A 19,171-nucleotide genomic window follows, 5' to 3' on the forward strand; every position below is an offset into this window, starting at 1 on the left:
CAAGTTTAAGCATCAAACTTGCTAGCAGCCACAGTTAGGCTCAGACGGGAGAGCTGCTAGGATGATTAACAATAGGATGTTCTCTTACTGACTAACCCACAAATCCATGCAAGTAACTAGTGCAACCAGCAGAAAATTCATCCAAATACCAAGATTCCCTGAAACAAGGACAATAACATGACACTGCACGACTCCAAGGCATTCTGCTGTAACATGAAGAGTGTGAAAATGTTGACTCCCCCTCCCTGTTAAACTGAGGTCCAGGGATGATCCTAGGGAAACATGAAGAAAGTGGTCACAAAAGACATGAGAATGTGGGCAGGGAACTCCCAAGGCAAAGCTCACAACCTAAATTAAGATCTAAATGAGATTATATATATATGTATGTGTGTGTGTGTGTGTGTGTGTGTGTGTGTGTGTGTGTGAGAGAGAGAGAGAGAGAGAGAGACAGACACACACACACAAAATGGAGGGCACCAAAAAATAGCATAGGAAGCCTCAGATAATTATCTTAGCATTAATTTCCTTAGCATGTTATTTTTTGAACTATATATGTTCATATTTCAGCATTGTCTACTGTGAATAATTTGCAGGACCAAAACAGAAATACCAGATTGGTGGAAGATGGATGTAATGTGGCTCTGAACCAAGAGGCAGTGGTAAGGTAACACACTCACAAACCCTTCTCTTGACTTATGCAGAGCATCATAATCTAGTCTCAGTTAGCACATAGGAAGCTGAGACCAGCCATGCTGATGGGTCATTATTACCTTCCTGGGTGATCGCACCAAATAATATGTAGTTCCTGCCCACTTGAGTCCAAACCATAGCAGAGACAGTTCGCTCCACGTTATTGGAAATGCATATTGCGCAAACAACAGACCAGTCATACTCAGTTTTCACTGTCTCAGGTGCATGTTTGAAGCCCAGTGCTCAAGGAACTTAAGTGTATTTTCTTCAGAACAGATTACACGGTGATGCTCCTGGCCCATTTTCACAGAGCGTGTGGCTGTCGCTGTCCATACTTGAAAATGATTTGGGGACTGGATTTTGAAATGTTAAGACCATGTTCTAACAACAACAGCCCTCTTTCGCTGCAGGCTCACACAGGGCATTCTCACCCAGCTGATTCTCACCCAACGAAACTCATAGTATCCTCCTTGTCCTAAAAATGCTGTGCAGCAAATTACTGGTGCCATTATAATTGCTGTCACAACCCATCTCAGATATAGCTGCATTTCAGTGCTAGGTGAGGAGGTTTAGAATCCTGTTCTACTGTATTAAGTCGTTTGGGGGTCAACAACAGGCATAAGGACCCAAGCCTGTGCAGTTCTTGTGTTCCCAGACACCACACACAGAGATAGAAATGCACTAAATTTATAGAGTCCAATCACAAGGGCTGTTCATTATTAAGATACTTCTGCAATCCACTATCCCATAGGTTCGGAATTACAGGATAAAAAAATATTTGATCTACACAGTGCTGTATGTTACAGCTGCTACTTTCCTACAGGCACAGTTCAATCTATAAGCACCTGGGGTCCTTGCCACACTACAATCTGGAGTGACATGCAGAGAAACACTGTTGATTTTGGTATAGCACTAGAAGAGGTTTCTTTCTTTAAAAGATGCAGTAGGGATTAGGATGCAAATAAAAATGTAAAATGTGGCCACTAGAATAGCAGTTTTTTTGTATGCCATGGTAGATATGCTGGTAGCGAATACAGAGATACCCATCAGAGACTGTGATAACCAACATGTACAGTTCAAAAATATTAGCAGATATAAAAGTGAATGTGCAGCACTGATAAAGCTTATTCAGATAGTATGGCCACCACGGAGTCACATCTGCCATGTAACCATACGACCATGAGGCAATCCAACCCCAGCTGCCACATTTAGACTGGGTTTCCTCTCAGATAAAGGAGATTCTGATCTTGTTCCATAGCCTAGTTCAGGGGTCAGCAACCTTTCAGAAGTGGTGTGCCGAGTCTTCATTTATTCACTCTAATGTAAGGTTTCGCGTGCCAGTAATACATTTTAACGTTTTTAGAAGGTCTCGTTCTATAAGTCTATAATATATAACTAAACTATTGTTGTATGTAAAGTAAATAAGGTTTTTAAACTGTTTAAGAAGCTTCATTTAAAAATTAAATTAAAATGGAGCCCCCTGGACCGGTGGTCAGGACCCGGGCAGTGTGAGTGCCACTGAAAATCAGCTTGCGTGCCGCCTTCGGCACACGTGCCATAGGTTGCCTACCCCTAGTTAAATAGAGAGCTTGAGTTGTAGAAGTTTGAAAGGGGAGGGGGGTAAGGGGAGAGAAACTATTATTTTAGTAACTAGAACAGATATGCAAACCACATCCAAATACTGTGACTGGAGCACCCCGCATCAGCTCTGTACAGATGACAGTTTTAGTGCTTAAAATACACACACTGTAATTCAAAACAAACTTTAGGATGTTACGGATTATAAAATCCTGCCTCAGCATTAACAGAGGCTTTGATGTTCAAGGATTTATTTACAATTTACAATCCCAGCCCTCATCATGTGTAATTTAAAAATCAGGGCAGAAAAATAATATACCTTACAATTGGTGCACTGGCTAAAAACTGCTTTGTACCTCAAGAATTTGATTGTTGGTTTGGGAGGACCTCCTTCATACACTGCACACACCCAACCAAGACACTCAGGAGTTTAGATATCATGTGCAGTCAAACTCCCTCTCTCGCTCTGACAATGTCTGTGGTACAGTGGCTGAATCACAATATAGTACTAAGAACCTGTTTCTTTTCTCATGTGTACCAGCAAGAAACAGAAGTAACTCCACTGAAGTCAATGAATTTTCACCACAGTAAGAGCAGAATCAGGCCCTTACTGTTCTTTCATGCTTATCGGGTGGGTGGAGCAAACTAAAAGGAGAAAGTCAAACAACCTGCTGCCCTGGTCTTGGTTTCTCTGGGGGAAAGGTGGATTCAGGAAAGCTGCGCTTCTGCTCCACAACCTGATAGGTTTTCCTATAGTAATTGAAACAGAGCATTACTTCTCAGATGGCCAAGTCTCACCTCATTAACCTTTATGGACTGACCTCCAAAATTCCTTGAAGGCAAAGTACTGGCCCCTTTTGCTTTGAGCATTGTGACTGATTATCCCCAGTGGGTTGGGAAAAGGGACAGGACTCTGTTAGGCTTGCAGTGCACCACAGTGCTCGAATCTGAAGTCAGAAGCATGTTACCAGGTCTCGAGCTCACAAAGGCTTCTTTGCTGGCCTATCTTTCAGCTGAGGTTCAAAACTGTAGCTTGGACTATTAGTAATAATTAAAGACCCCACAACACTTCTTGCAAGAACTGAGAGCATTGGTCAGCATCCTGGCCATCTTTCAACTTGGGCCTCCTTAATAATTCCTGTCACTTCACTTGAGTAAGGCATCATTTGCCCCCCCCCCCCCCCAAGTCTATCCATCTCCCTGATGCATGTCATCCACAAGCACAGCACATTCCAAAAGTAAAGACATTACCTCACCCCACCCCTCAACGTTGGCAAATTCTTATTATCTTTACTTCCTGCCTTACGTCCATGGGCGTAGTTTAGCTGGCATTGTTCTATAGCTGCCATGACCTATACCCGAGTGGCTGCATTTCTGTGAATGGTGAGGTGTTCTCTGTAGGGAGCTGGTAAGTCTGAAAAGCAATCACTTTACATATTCACACCATTGAACATTAAATAAATGTTCTACTTCAGTCAAATGGCAGGAGGGAAATGCTGGCAGCACTAGCCTGAGCCATGGCCAAGTGCACAGTGAATGGCGATTGCTATTCAGTGCAGAGGCAGGGCAGGCAAGTGACCCCACCTCCCCCAGGTTTATTATTAGTCATCTCTCTTCTCCACCAACGGGGAAGCTAGTCCTACTTCCGCTGCTTCTACATCATACACCATAGGAAAGTGCTCTGCTGTCATGGAGGGGGATGGCGACACCGGCATCCCCATAACAGACACAACTACCATACTGGTTGGTTTGCGGCCTGCTCGTCCTTTGGGTATAGCCAGGCCCAGCTGGAAACAAAACAAACTAGAGTCCACAGCGAGTTGGAGAAAAAAAGATCCATCTGCATCTCCCTGTTCTGAATACTGTGCAGGGCCACAACTGAGGGTCTGCATCCACTTGCGGGAGAAAGAGGGTGCACAGGAAAGAGGAGAGGTCATGCTAAATCACATTAGCAGGGCCATCAGCAAAGGGCTTCAGCTCTTTCCTCAGAGCTGGTGGGGGAAGAAGAGGGCGTTCCATTCACTCTAGGAAGAGGGGGCAATATAATAAGCAGCTAGATAATGTCAAGAACAAACAATCTCTGGGAAGCACAGAGGGGGCCATTTAGACAATGTATTGTCCTTAGTGCGCCTAGAAAATCCGCTGCCTGGTACTGAAAAGGATTAAAGTGGGGGCTGGGTTAAAACAGAGAAAGGCTTAAAAAAAAAAATAGCAAAATGAACTAGAGACAAATGTCAGAGACTAGATCTAAGCCTCATTCTTGACTGAGCGAGCCAGTGACAGACCAACAGCCAGGAGCTGCAGCCAAAAGCGCTAGAGTTAGATGCCACAAAGTAAGTGGCAATGCCTTAACCATATGCGTGTTGTAAAGGTCACTAGGACCTCTTCCATCCTTATCAAGGGGAGTGCTAACTTTCTCTCCTTGAGAGAAGGCGGGCGAGATGCACTTTATGGAATTTCCTAGGTTTGAGGTTCCCAAGAGTAGAAGGAAAGTGCAGCAGATTAAATCCCACTTTAGCTGCTCATAGAAGAATGCTGTTTCTAAACAGTGAGTGACAAAGGCACAGAATCTGCTTCACTGTCAGCCACTTTTTACATTGCTGTGGGATCCCAAAGCACTTTCCAAACGCAGCATCCTAAAATCCATGTGAGGTGGCTAAGCATCATTAAGAACATAAGAACGGCCGTACTGGGTCAGACCAAAGGTCCATCCAGCACAGTATCCTGTCTACCGACAGTGGCCAATGCCAGGTGCCCCAGAGGGAGTGGACCAACAGGCAATGATCAAGTGATCTCTCTCCTGCCGTCCCTCACCACCCTCTGACAAACAGAGGCTAGGGACACCATTTCTTACCCATCCTGGCTAATAGCCATTAATTGACTTAACCTCCATGAATTTATCCAGTTCTCTTTTAAACCCTGTTATAGTCCTAGCCTTCACAACCTCCTCAGGCAAGGAGTTCCACAAGTTGACTGTGCACCCAATTTAGCAGGGAAACTGAGGGATAACAAGGGCAAGAGACTTGCCTAAGATCACACAGAAGACAAGTGATATACGGTCAGGAAAATAATTTAGGAAACCTAGCTCCTGATCCCCTGTTGTAACCACTAGACAACACTCTCCCTTCGCTGTCCTGTATATTGTACTTTGTCTCGGCTGTACATTGAAATGGTGTCTATAATGACCTTTAAACCAATACTGCTAATAACCAGGGACTTAGATGCTTGACTATCTAGCTAGGCATTTGTAACTGAAGAATCTAGGTCCCTGACTGGGCGGGCTCTTTACAAAGGTATTCTGTTCCAAAGGGACCTAATATGAGTTTTGAGCCAAGCATTCTGTTTGCATGGATCCATTTCAGAGTACTTTTCTCCATCCATAGCCTGATTACATGCACTGCTCCAGGAAGAGGCACTCTGCATTTCTGTGCTAGCGGAGATACAAAAATAAGTATTATTAAAGCCTGCAAATGAGCTGACCAGGGATCTACAAACTTACTACCAATGGAGTAAAATGACATACAAATCCTATTCCCAAACTGTGCACTTCATATTGAGCAACACTGGCTCCTGCTATCCTACTGCGGTGCCACTGACAGAACTCTGAGGAGAGCGCCGTTCAGCTCTCCCAGGTGGACAGAAGTCTCCACCAACACAAGGGTGTTCACAGGAAAGAGCTTTCTAGACAAATACTGTCTTTGTGGAGAACGTAAACTGCACTTAGGACCCAGGCTACCTACTAACCAGCCTCTAGATGTGGAGTTTCTGTGCCCTCATGCTGAAGAGCAAGATCATCTCATTCACAGAGCACTGAGCGAGCATCCATCAGACTTCCACATCCTGCTGAGCTGGAAATATAAACACAAGCTACAATTTTGGTGTGATCAGTAGCTAAAAGAGAGTGAGACTATTTTAAAAACTGAACTGACCAAGGTCACAACAAGACCTCTCCATTTCATAGAAGTCCCTACATTACTTTTCCCCCTTGATTAGGTGCAGGGAGCACCATGGGGTTATTTTGCAACAGCAGATAGAAAAAAAAGAAATAAAATCCATTAGAAAATATGCCATCATTCTCCATACAAATCATTGTGATAAATTTGATAGCTTTTAAACTATTTTTTAGACTTTTTCCCCTCTACTTGCATTACATGAAATAATTATAAGTGTTGCATAACTCACCCTAGGATGCAAGATGTTGGATGAAAGTTGTTTATGACATTTTACAAATAGTTATTAAAATGCCCACACTCACAGAGCAGTACCTCCCTACAGCCATTCAGAAAGGAGTGGAGTCCCACCTACCTGGGTCTGCTATTAGAATTCTAGACACCTCTCATTTCTGGAAATCTAGGTTTAAAACTTGGCTTAACTCCCAAGTGAGAGAGTTTAGTGGTCTCACCCTAGTCCCCATCCACATCATAGAACACACACATGATTTGGCATGACTGGCAGCCTCTGCTCGAGAGGCCTAGGACTGAAACAGCAGGTGTTTGCTGGCCAGCATGAGGATACACTGGCAGACCCACAGAGGAAGCTTGCATAGCACATGTCTGTACTATACCTGCTTCAGTCCACTGTTAGCATGAACCAAAGTCCTGAAAAAAGATTCACCCACAGAATGTAAAGCCAGAAAATGTATGACATCTGGATGCATGAAGGAGCCAAATACTGTAGAACAAGTCCAACTTGACACCAATTACCATTAAGGCTGAACAGAACCTGCGGTGACCTAGACCTGCACGTCCTGTTCAAACACAGCTTCAGGGAAGACTGGCAGGACTAGTAGTGGCATGGCTGAAACACAGATGCAGGGAAGGCTGGCTGAAGCAAAGAGCTACTTTCATAGCATGTAGAGTGGAGGATGTTCCGTATATGGCCTGATAAGGACTATCGTATGATGCCTCTTACACCTTTGTTTTGTGTTCGTTTTATGAAGATAGGACTCTGTCAGTTTGCTTAGGCTCAAATATACACCTTCCTAAGCATAAGAAAAATCCCATTCAGCATGCCTGCAGAATGACTGATAGTGGAAATGAATAGCAATGAACAAGAAATGTAGTTGTCTTGTGGACATAGAAACCTTTTTTTTTTTTTTAGTGGAGTAGAAAGTAGCCACTACCTACCAGGTTAAGACAGTCGTAAACACCCATATGAGCTGGGTTCCTACCAAAGCTGCTTGTGTTATCCCCTAGGCTGGGGAAAGGAGGGAGATAAAAATATACCTGGTCATGACCAGGAACAAATCATTGGACTGTAAACTAGGAGTTGGTTTGGGGATCTCAGATGCCAGCAGGCTCTTTTGTTAACATAGATACCCACATAGTGTATTTCACTTATCCAGCAGTATTTAAAATAAAATCAGATCACTGCCTTTCCAGAAGGCCAATCTAGCAGGCAGAATCTGCCTTGGAGAACAAGCTTTATCCACCTTTGTTGTTTTCTCCCCATTGTTCCTTTCTGCAAAATTGCAACAGCTAGGAGACTCCCCAGTCATCTAAAGCGCATCAGTAAACAAAAAGAGCAGAGACAGATGGCTGCAGCTCAGTTTAAGCCAGCATTGGATCCAACCTCCCTCTGCTTCTCATCTACATCCCATAAGAACACACAAGACCAAGGGAAAGCACAGAAGTCATGCAACAGACAGTGCATGTGTATATATAATCTGATAAGGAAGGGGTCGCTGCAAGGACAGGGTGCCAAGGTTTGGAATTCTCAAGTAGCTTTCATTTATAGTAAATAGACATTTATACTGAACAGCCTTTCACTAACACAACACTGGAACTCCAATTTCATGGGGGTTGAAACTATATCTGTGAAACCTTCCAGCCAAATGCTCACCCAAATACATGCCTCCAACAAGAAGCAGGGAGATCTCCTTCCATTTAAATCACTCACTCTGAGAACTAGAGCAACTTGAGACAATGAAAACATCCTTGATGGACGAACCTCTTCAAAGCTTTGAATCCACCACTACTACAGGAATTCAATCCTGTTTTCAGACATCTGAGTTAATCCCTTATTAAAATATTGACTTAAAAAGAGAGAGAGAGACAGAGATTAAGATTACATACAAACTCAAAGAATGATTGGACTCTGCTAAACCTATCGGGGATTTCTTCACTCCTGAAAAACACTTCACTTCTTTCCCTGTAAACGCTGGAAGGCTAAATGAGTCAAAGGAAGAGGTTAGCTGCTATTGCAATGCATAATGACAAGGAGTTCAAATGCCTACATAAAATCCAGCATGCCCCTTTGAATCAAACAATATAGTTAACTGTTAATTTCTCCTCATCCAGACTCAACTCTGAACATGGTCACCATGTTTCCTTATTTCATCAAATTCAGTCAGATACAGACCTGAATACACAAATGTGGGAATGGGTTCAAACATGCCCCTCCTTTCTCAAAACAATCCATTTCTGATTTGGGTCTGCCAAAGCTAAACTAACCAATCTCCCATGAAGCATCATCTAGGGCTTCCTAACATCCCATGAACCTCACTCACTTTGAAAAACTCTAAGACACAGGGGAAGGGCTGGATTATCATTCCCTTAGATCAGTAATAATTAAAGGATGATACAGCAGACAGAATGATGTTCGAGTTCCCCATAACCAATGGGCAGGAAAACAGAAATGAGGGAGCAGCATTTCTATTGGTAAAGCCCTGGGGTAACAATGCCAGGTTACAGCATCACTGACATGCAGCCACCTATGGGGTGCAGTTCAACCACTATACAGCACAACAGTAGAAGGAAGGGAAATTTTAGCCAAGACACTACGACAAACTTCTATCTTTATAAAAAGGGGTCAGAGGAGTTTCACTCAAGGCATTGGTTTATATAAAGTCTTAAACACACAAAATAAATGGCATGGACCCCAATTTATTACCTCCAGAATGATGCAGAGCTGTCAGCCTTCCTGGGAACCAAATCTTTGGTTCCAAGAAGTCTAAGTACCCCAAGCTTGAGTTTTAGCCTATGAGGCCATCCCCAGATCAGGGCAGCTTTGATTTATAGCCATGGTTCTCTTTTTAGACAGTTGCCTCCCTTTGTGTGGTCGACCCGAAGAACCTTTCCTTCCCCACATGTGGACACGAACATGTGAATTAACCAACCCCCTATTTAAACAAGATGTACACACCTGCATCTCCATGGAAACAGCTGTCCTGAGGACCTCTCCCAGATGGCATATCTCCATCATTTGGCCAGATCTGTCCTGTTTTCCGTACTCCCACAATAGTGGCTTCAGACACGATGACTGGCTGTTGCCTGTGCCGCTTTTGAGACTGGGGGGTTGGTGGGCTGCTGCTGTCGAAGGACTGTTGAGAATTTTGGGATGGAGAACGGCTTTTCTCCCGATATATGCGGTAAGTGGTGGGGCTGGGGGAAACGTGGCTAGACTGCCCTGAAGAGAAATCTTCCTCACTGGATGTGAGGTTCTCATTAGAGCTACAATCTGGGGTATACCCTCCCCCAATGTCCTCAAAACTCCTTGGGGAATAAGACCTCCTGGGCCAGGTAAGATGCTTTTCCTGATCAGAGGCACTCTGATTCCGCAGTACGGGTCCTTTGCTTTCTCCTTCCCCCATCATCCCACCCACATAGATGCTTTGGTAGGGCTGAAAATCCATTGGTTGCCAAGGTGGTCGATTGCCTCCATTAACATTTATTAGGTTGTCTTTCAGAAACCTGGGGTTCAGTTCAGCATCCTCATATTCTCCATCATAGCCAAAGCTGCTCTCAGAAGACCTTCCCCGGTAGGCCGGCCTCTGGAACTCATTAAAGCTGGGTACCACATTAGGAGGGAGGGAGTGCAAGGATTTTTTGCGTTCCATCTGCATGGCTTGGCTACCAAGGGAGCTTATTTTATCAGAAACATCTTTATCATTGACCTTCACTAAACCCTTCTCATGGTGGTACTCCATGTTCACATAGAAGGGCTTCTCAGCAGCATCCTTGCTATCACTAGAAGAATGTGAATTAACCTTTTTAATCCTCTCAAAGTTGGACCTTAGTGCTGCCACACTGGTGGCATTCCCTTTGTCCTTAGCAAGAGGCTCAAAGGACCCCTCTTTCTCAGTGGAGCCCACCAGCCTGCGAGTGGAAGAGGGCCTGTGTTTTGAAGGGGATCCATCCATATCACAGCGATTCTCCGTATCTTCCCCCACTCTCTTCAGTTTCTCTTCACTGTAGTATTTACACCTGTCTTGCTCCCCTTCCCCATGGTGGGAGCTCTCCAAGGGCAACAGATCCGACCCATCGCTCTGGATGGACAGCTTCCTCAGAGAAGGTATCCTTGGCTTGAACTTCTCCTCTCCGTGGTGGGGTTTGTTTTTTTCTGGATCCCCTTGCTCGGTGGTTTGGTGATGATGTGGGTCTTGGTTCTGCTGCTCTGCATCCCCTTCAGGCAACTGGGAAATCCTCTTGAAACCCCACCTCTGTCGGTCGTAGCTCTTCTTCTCCTTTGCCAAGAGAGTCTGCAGGTAAATCATACGGAACCTCTCCTTGTTGACCTCCATCTCCAGCCTCCGGATAGAGGCTTTGCACATCTCCAGCTCCTGCTCGATATCTCCCACAGATTTCAGCTCCATCTTGGGAGGCTCGGAGTCTGCAAACTGGGCTTTCCAAGCCTCCACAAACCCCACTGGATCCACCATTTTGCATCCGGGGAAAGATCACGGTGGGGAACAGGAGGTGGAGAGAATACGCCAGCTGAATTTCACATGGAGCTACAGAACGGCCAGAGACGGGTTAACTCACGGAATGGATCTTTCCCCCAGTCCACGCATGAAGGAAAACAGGGCGGTAAAGCCAGCTGGTCCTGTGTCCGAGAACGTCCCCTCTGCTCTCCTGCTTCCGACACCCCCTACCCCGCACACACCCCCTACTTCACCCCCCGCATGCCCGAGGACAACAATGCTCCCGACGCAGCAAGCCGGAGCGCCTCCAAGGCAGCGTGGACAAAGGAGCGGAGGTGGGAGGGAGGGAGGGAAGGTGAGTCTCACCCACCCCCTGCGGCCCCGGGCGGGGGGCCGAGGACCTGGTGCAGCTGCGCTCAGCGGCAGGGGCTGGGATGTGCGGGGCAATGGAGAGCCCCGCCGCTCGCTCGCTCCCTCCTCCCGGGCTATTGTGCTGCTCTCCCAGGCCCCGCCGGGCACGGGCGGCAGGGCTGCGGCTTGTCCCTCGCCAGCTCCGTCGCTATCCCATGGTCCCGGCGAGCCCCGAGCCCCGGCGAGTAGCCTCCCGGCGCCGCCGCCGCCGCAGTTCCCGGCTGCCCATCGCGCCAGCCCAGGCTCTGGCGGCGGCTCTGCGAACCGCACTCGTAGCCGCTGCAGGAAGGGGAGGGGACGCTGCGATTGACAAGCCAAGCGGGCCTCTTAAAGGGGAAGCGCTGCTTGGCTTGGAGGGGGGGGTTATCTCTACCAGGGTCAGTCCCTGCAGGAGCGGGGCGGGCTCCCAGGGCAGGAGAACCTCTCACGGGAACACACCCGCATTCCGCAGCGGGAGCTCAGCTGGGGCTGCCCCATGTGACACATGCAAACACCTACACGGATACTCGCATCTAAACACACACACACAACCTCATCCCCACAGATTCACACACCCCGCACACTTGCTCAGACGTGGACACACGCAGAGAAGCTGGTACTACTCGGATCTGCATTTGAGCACACACAAATATGTCTACATTCATAGCTGTGTATCATGACCTACACATCCACGTGTGTGCTCAAACCTAGGAAGTACACATGCCCACATAGCTCCACCTCTGCTCTTGTGCACACATACACACTCTTGTGCTCAGATCAGCACTCCCATCCAAATACCCACAAATAACACACTCAGACCTGTAATACACCTTCATAGGAACATGCTAACAGGCCAATGCCCTTCACAAATTCAAAAGGGGGAGGAGGAGGGCTAGCTCAGTGGCCTGCTAAACCCAGGGTTGTGAGGTCAATCCTTGAGGGGGCCATTTAGGGATCTGGGGCAAAAAATATATATAGTTGGGGATTGGTCCTGCTTTGAGCAGGGGGTTGGATTAGATGACCTCCTGAGGTCCCTTGCAACCCATATATTCTATTATGCTAGGGGCAAGGGGTTCCCAATACTCAACTAAATGATAAACTGGACACTTGTGATGGATCTGCCAACTAGTGGCCAGAAACTAGCATGATCTTCATTGATGAGTGGAATCCTGTTGCTAGACTAATGTTTTAGTTCTGCAAAATTACAAAAGCCAAAGCTCCCAGGTGGGATGCCCAATCCTCAACTCTGAAACAAGGGTGACCAGTAGCTAGAGGAGGAGTCTGGGAGCTGGATTCTATTCCTAGCTCTGCAACTGATTCATACACCCTTGGACAAGTCCCTTATCTTCTCGCTGTCTCAGTTTAATCACCTGTAATATGATGACAATATTTACCTGCATCACACAGCTGAGTATTCTATTTTAACCAGGTACTTATGGAATTCATCACTATCTAAGCATCTTACAAAATATACATAAATCCAACTGGACAGTCCTAGAATTCACTCTTCTATCCTCTTTTTCGTGAAAAAGAAGAGGTTTTGTAAAAAATAATAATGTATGTAATGTTAGATTTAATTCATTAATGTTTGATGCAAGGCTTTTTGCAGGACTGCTATATAGCTTGGGTGTGTGTGTGTGTGTGTGTGGTTAAGAGATAAAGTGGCAGTAGATAGGATCATGACAACGTAGAATAGTTCCTCTGGTTTGTAGGACCAACGAAACTTCTTATGACTTCTGCTAGTAGCTCTTTACATCAGCTTTTAATAAGGTTCCATAAAGTATCAGACTTAATTCATTATATTAAATTTGTTCATTCAATTAATTCAATTCATTAATATTTGTAAAGTGCTTTGAGATCCTAGGAGGAAAACTTTGCTGTCCACAAAGTTAGCTAAGATTAGCCTTTTATATTTCTGATGTTGTTCAATAGCCCAAAAAAAACTTTCACTTTTCATGCATCTAAAATGCATTCTGCAACTGATCAATAGTGCCTTCACCTTTGAACTGTTCTTTCTTTTGCTGTTTATTACAGAGCTTTTACTTTTCCCCTTCCTTCATAAAAATGCCCACCTGGCCTCGTATCAAGGTTTCTAACACATATGGGACATAGATTGATCAAGGGTTAAGGTTTCATTGACATTACATTTGAAAAAAAAGTCCATATAATGACATTTATGTAAACTGCAGTTTTTATAAGGCCATATGCATAATATTATAATCATTAATTTATATTTGTTTAAATATACAGTTTAGATCTAACTTGTCATTTGCATTCACACACTGATTTAAGATTACTCAAGTCTCAGTTTCCCTTGCTCTTTATTTTTCACAGAGATGTTGTGTAATAGCCTAAAGTGCATGGGAATCAGGCAGGTGAGGTTTCTGTGCCCTTTCTCCCCTCTGCTGTGTATCCAACAGAGTGAGAAAACACAAGAATGCTGATGAGTATTGAAGCCAGAGGCTGAATTTCTGTATGACACATTCAATTCTAATTAGTATTGGAATTAAACAACTGGGCCTACATACCTATTGAGGTCTCTGTGTCTGCATCAGGAATTTGGATGAGTATGAGAAGTAGCTGCTGGATTTCTGGGCACCCCATAAGCACTTTATTTACTCAAAATAGTACCATTCTAAAGGCACACAAAACTTTAAGGCAAAGTTATGATGGTAGGCATATAGCAGTGGTCTGAGTACATATTACTTTTCAAATACAAAACTGTTATGATATTGTGCCTGTGACTAGCAGTTAGAGCAGCCAGCATGCCCCCTCTAGTGGCACAGAAAATAAAGGTTTCAGAGTAGCAGCCGTGTTAGTCTGTATCCGCAAAAAGAACAGGAGTACTGGTGGGATCTTAGAGACTAAAATTTATTTGAGCATAAGCTTTCATGGGCTACAGCCCACTTCTTCGGATGCATAGAATGGAACATATATTGAGGAGATATATATACACATACAGAGAGCATGAAAAGATGGGAGTTGTCTTACCAACTCTGAGAGGCCAATTAAGTAAGAGAAAAAACTTTTGAAGTGATAATCAAGATATCAAACGGTCTGTACTGGACTAAGAAGTGTGAGAATACTTACATGGGGAGATAGATTCAATGTTTGTAATGGCTCAGCCATTCCCAGTCTCTATTCAAGCCTAAGTTGATTGTATCTAGTTTGCATATCAATTCAAGTTCAGCAGTTTCTCGTTGGAGTCTGTTTTTGAAGCTTTTCTGTTGCAAAATTGCCACCCTCAGGTCTGTTACTGAGTGACCAGAGAGGTTGAAGTGGTCTCCTACTGGTTTTTGAATGTTATGATTCCTGATGTCAGATTTGTGTCCATTTATTCTTTTGCGTAGAGACTGTCCGGTTTGGCCAATGTACATGGCAGAGGGGCATTGCTGGCACATGATGGCATATATCACATTGGTAGATGTGCAGGTGAATGAGCCCCTGATGGCATGGCTGATGTGAGTAGGTCCTATAATGATGTCACTTGAATAGATATGTGGACAGAGTTGGCATTGGGCTTTGTTGCAAGGATAGGTTCCTGGGTCAGTGTTTTTGTTCAGTGGTGTGTGGTTGCTGGTGAGTATTTGCTTCAGGTTGGGGGGTTGTCTGTAAGCGAGAACAGGTCTGTCTCCCAAGATCTGTGAGAGATCATCTTTCAGGATAGGTTGTAGATCTTTGATGATGCACTGGAGAGGTTTTAGTTGGGGGCTGAAGGTGACGGCTAGTGGTGTTCTATTATTTTCTTTGTTGGGCCTGTCTTGTAGGAGGTGACTTCTGGGTACTTGTCTGGCTCTGTCAATCTGTTTTTTCACTTCAGCAGGTGGGTATTGTAGTTTTAAGAATGCTTGATAGAGATCTTGTAGGTGCTTGTCTCTGTCTGAGGGATTGGAGCAAATGCGGTTGTATCTTAGAGCTTGGCTGTAGACAATGGATCGTGTGGTGTGTCCTGGATGGAAGCTGGAGGCATGTAGGTAAGTATAGCGGTCAGTAGGTTTCCGGTACAGGGTGGTATTTATGTGACCATTGCTTATTAGCACAGTAGTGTCCAGGAAATGGACCGCTTGTGTGGATTGATGTAGGCTGAGGTTGATGGTGGGATGGAAATTATTGAAATCATGGTGGAATTCCTCAAGGGCTTCTTTTCCATGGGTCCAGATGATGAAGATGTCATCAATGTAGCGCAAGTAGAGTAGGGGTGTTAGGGGACGAGAGCTAAGGAAGCGTTGTTCTAAGTCAGCCATAAAAATGTTGGCATACTGTGGGGCCATGCAGGTACCCATAGCAGTGCCGCTGACTTAAAGGTATATATTGTCCCCAAATGTGAAATAGTTGTGGGTGAGGACAAAGTAACAGAAAATAAACTACAACATGGCTTCTCTGCTTCAGGTAAGAAGACCCATAACTGACCCTGAGGCTCCCTCTTGTGGGCAAAAGCCAGTTACTTTTCCTAACAAACTGGCCCTCCCACAGCTGTGGCACTCTCTCCTCACCAAGGGCCTGATCCTGAAACATAAAAATAATGGGAGTTCAATATAAGTGAGACTGGGACCCTAACAGCAGAGTCCTTTTCAAGGATTTTTTTTTTAAATACAGTCTATAATTTGCCTGTGATTGATGAAAAATGTTTTCTAACAGTGTGTGACCTCTGCACAAGAGTGGGAAAGAGAGAGAATTCCCACTCAGGATCCTGCGAATGAAGATTTCTGTATTTCTTGGAATGAGTCAAAGCCTGCGAGGAGACAAAGGTGAATAAATCTATTCCCATTATCTCGAATGAACTCTGGGTGTAGCTCAGAAAGGAGAATAACCCACACTGGATTGTGGTGCACATCTGAAATGGACTCTGATCACAACCCTCTAAAGGAATGAGCAGGGTGACTGAAATATTTTTCTCTCTTCTCTCATCTAATTCATTATGGTTTCTGTTCCACCTACGATGTTATTACACTCAACTTTCCCATATCTGGCATGGGAGTAGTTGGGCAGACAGAATGATGAACAGAACAATGTATTCCAACAGATGCATGCCAGTTTTTAGTACCATAGCATTGAAAGGATATACAGCACATTACAAGAGGAAAACTGCACTCAAGTCAGTCCCTCGAATAACTTACAATCTAAGGGCACAAATTAGCAGAAAACTGACACACAGCAGTAGCACCTTTCTCATGTGACCAACCAAGTGATCCTTGTAGCACTCACTCAAAGATTAAAGTCTCTTCCCTAACCTCCTGCCCCAGAAAAGAGAAAGACATGAAGGCAAAGGACTATAATGTGGTTGTAACCACTCTGGGAAACTTTAAGTAGGTCCCATGTTTGTTCCCTATCTCCCAGACCTGCAGAGACTGAGTGTCATGAGGGCAGCACACTCAGCCCCTGGCTGAGGGAATGCCTCCAACAACTGCTCCTGATGAACTGCCAGGAGGAGAGGTTAGTGTAGCAAGGACCCTGGGATGCATGGGAGTAAGAACTGAAGGGACCCAGGGTTCTGAGAGAGGCATGAAGAATCCTCCTGTTTGTAGAGATAAAGAGAAATGAAGGAGAAAACTGAGAAGACATGGGATGAAGATGATGAGGAGAGAAACGGGTGATGAAGGAGGTAAAGAAAGAGCTAGAAAAAGTAGGAAGCACTGTCCACAGAAAAGCCCGTAAGGTTCTGACCCTGCAGTTCTCATGCAAGAGACAACTGATGATTATATTGGGAACAATGTAGGGACAGCAGGCTTGAGTCTTTTAGGTGCTGAGAAATAACAGGAGAGATGTGAATCACATGACCTACTGGCAATAGGAAAACTGAGTTTCAAATATTCACTCACATGGCAAAACTGATATGAAAAAATAAAACCAATTGTTATTCTAACAGCTCCTGACCTTAACCTGAAAGCCAAAAACAATATCACTTGCCACAGGGCTGTTTGCTGAATGGCCTGTGATCCATCATCTACTGCTTTGACTAAAAGACACACATACTCATTGTTTAAAGTAATAGGCAATCAGCACGTTAACTTCAATTTATTGTGACAAAAAGAGGCATCACATTGGTATTTGTTCTGAGAAAAATTACTACACCAGCACCTTAGCTTTGTCTTCGGATGGCCCCCAATCACCACCCTTCTCCACACTCCCTCCAACAAAATTCCCCAAAGGAGACAGGCATTGTTGCCAAATGTACTGTGGGGGTTCACCAGCTAGTTCCAGAGTTAATATATCTAGGAATGCGACAAACAGCCTGCATTCAAAACTGATACAGTTGTCCTCTTTCCTGACATATTACTCACTATATAAAAGGCTTCTTCAAAGCAACTAGGCTTTTTGTTAGAATTAAACACACACAACTAAAATCTAGGCCAGAGACATGAACATCTGTCCAAGAAATTACAAATGAACAGTGGTGTTTACTTTTTAGAGAGTTGGAACCCTTTCCTTGTGTTCCCCTGTCTAAGCAATTCATCAATAGTAACATGATCTGAGTTTCATTTTTACAGATTCAATTATTAATAATGGGCTCTGTGCTCGGGAAATCTTAATGGGGCTTTCGAGGCAGGCCTTGCAGCATCCATCACTGACTGGGATGGATTAGGCTCTTTCCAAAGGCTATTTATTGTCCTGCTGTTATAAGTGTGATTCTTGGAGCTAGAAGAGAAATAAAATGGTAGTGACATCAAGTTACTGTGTCATTTCTGTTACTAGAAAACAAAAGGCAGTTTTCTTCCAAGTTCAGTATTCCCAATGTACAGAAAAGGGAAGGGAGGAGCCCTCTGGAACCAATTCTCACTTTCCCTTGAGGCCAAGGCACTGTGTGGTTTTAAAGGACCCATACTCTTCATAGACATAAGGTGGGAAAGCTGCCTCATTTGATTTTCAGAGCAATATCATAGCATTGCTGAAGAGACTTCATCCATGAGTTATTGCACACAAGTCTAACAATAATAAAAGCAACACTTGCAGGGCAATTTAAAAAATATTCTTCTTCCCAGCTTTGTCACTGACTCACTGTATGACTGTGGGCAGGTCACTTAAGGCCTGATTTTAGAACCATTTTTAGAGGCGCAGTTTTCTGTCTGTAACAAGTTATGCCCATACCTCAGCACCAACAATGAATTGCCAGGAAAAAGCATGAATGAACCTGGGGATATAAAATTTTAGGGCCCAAATTATTTCAGGCACTATGCCCACAAAAATAGGGGCCTAGTTTGAAAACCAGGCCTGTTATCATTGTGAACTTGAGTTTACACCTCTGTAAAATGAGGCTAACACTACTCACCCACAGTACAGTACCTCAAAAGGGGGCTTACGTGACAATTAGTTTATGCTTGCAAAGCATGTTGGTTGCTTCTGCTGAAAGACATCATATTTTATATACATATATCGTATCCTCCAGTATAGTGAGCCACCCCTTCTACTCAGCCATCCAGTAGTGATTCAAACCCAGTAATCAAAGTTAGATGTGCTGTCCACTGAATAGAATAAGCATGGTTTAAGGGAGCATCTATTAGTCATCGTCATGAAACAGTTTTGAGAGATGAACAACAACACAGAATAGAAGGTCAAAACATTACATATTTGGATCGATAACTCTACACAGGCACACATATTCACCTCCTCCACCAATTGGTACACTCATTTTCTGTGCCAACAGGACTGGCATGGTTGCCAATAACAGCCTTGTCTGAAGATGAAAGGAAGACATACAATTCCCAAGAGAAGTTGCATACATACAATTCCATGAGACTGTTCTAATTTACGTTGTGAGCAAAACAGTATATGGGAAATACAAAGGCAGTTTTAAGCCACATTTCTCCTCACTTTCCTCGCCATCCCTATCTAAATGCAGGAATGGAATAACTGAGAATCAGGCCCATTGTGTCT

The 19,171-nt window shown here is 44.4% G+C and overlaps 1 protein-coding gene and 1 non-coding gene across 2 annotated transcripts in view; both read right to left on the reverse strand.

The window, feature by feature from the left end:
* Positions 1-11,103, reverse strand: part of BCR (BCR activator of RhoGEF and GTPase) — a 129,608-nt gene extending 118,505 nt beyond the window's left edge. Inside the window, exon 1 of the mRNA XM_026660525.2 lies at positions 9,412-11,103. Within this exon, the coding sequence (XP_026516310.1) occupies positions 9,412-10,927 (1,516 nt within the window). The 5' untranslated portion in view covers positions 10,928-11,103. The remainder of the gene's footprint in view (positions 1-9,411) is intronic.
* On the reverse strand, positions 4,576-4,702 carry LOC112105319. The gene has a single exon (XR_002908001.1). It is a non-coding gene; the product is annotated as a U6atac minor spliceosomal RNA (small nuclear RNA).
* Positions 11,104-19,171: the final 8,068 nt, after the last annotated feature.

Source organism: Terrapene carolina, unplaced genomic scaffold (genome assembly GCF_002925995.2).
Source record: "Terrapene carolina triunguis isolate 2854851 unplaced genomic scaffold, T_m_triunguis-2.0 Scaffold790, whole genome shotgun sequence".
Lineage (NCBI taxonomy): Eukaryota > Metazoa > Chordata > Testudines > Emydidae > Terrapene > Terrapene triunguis.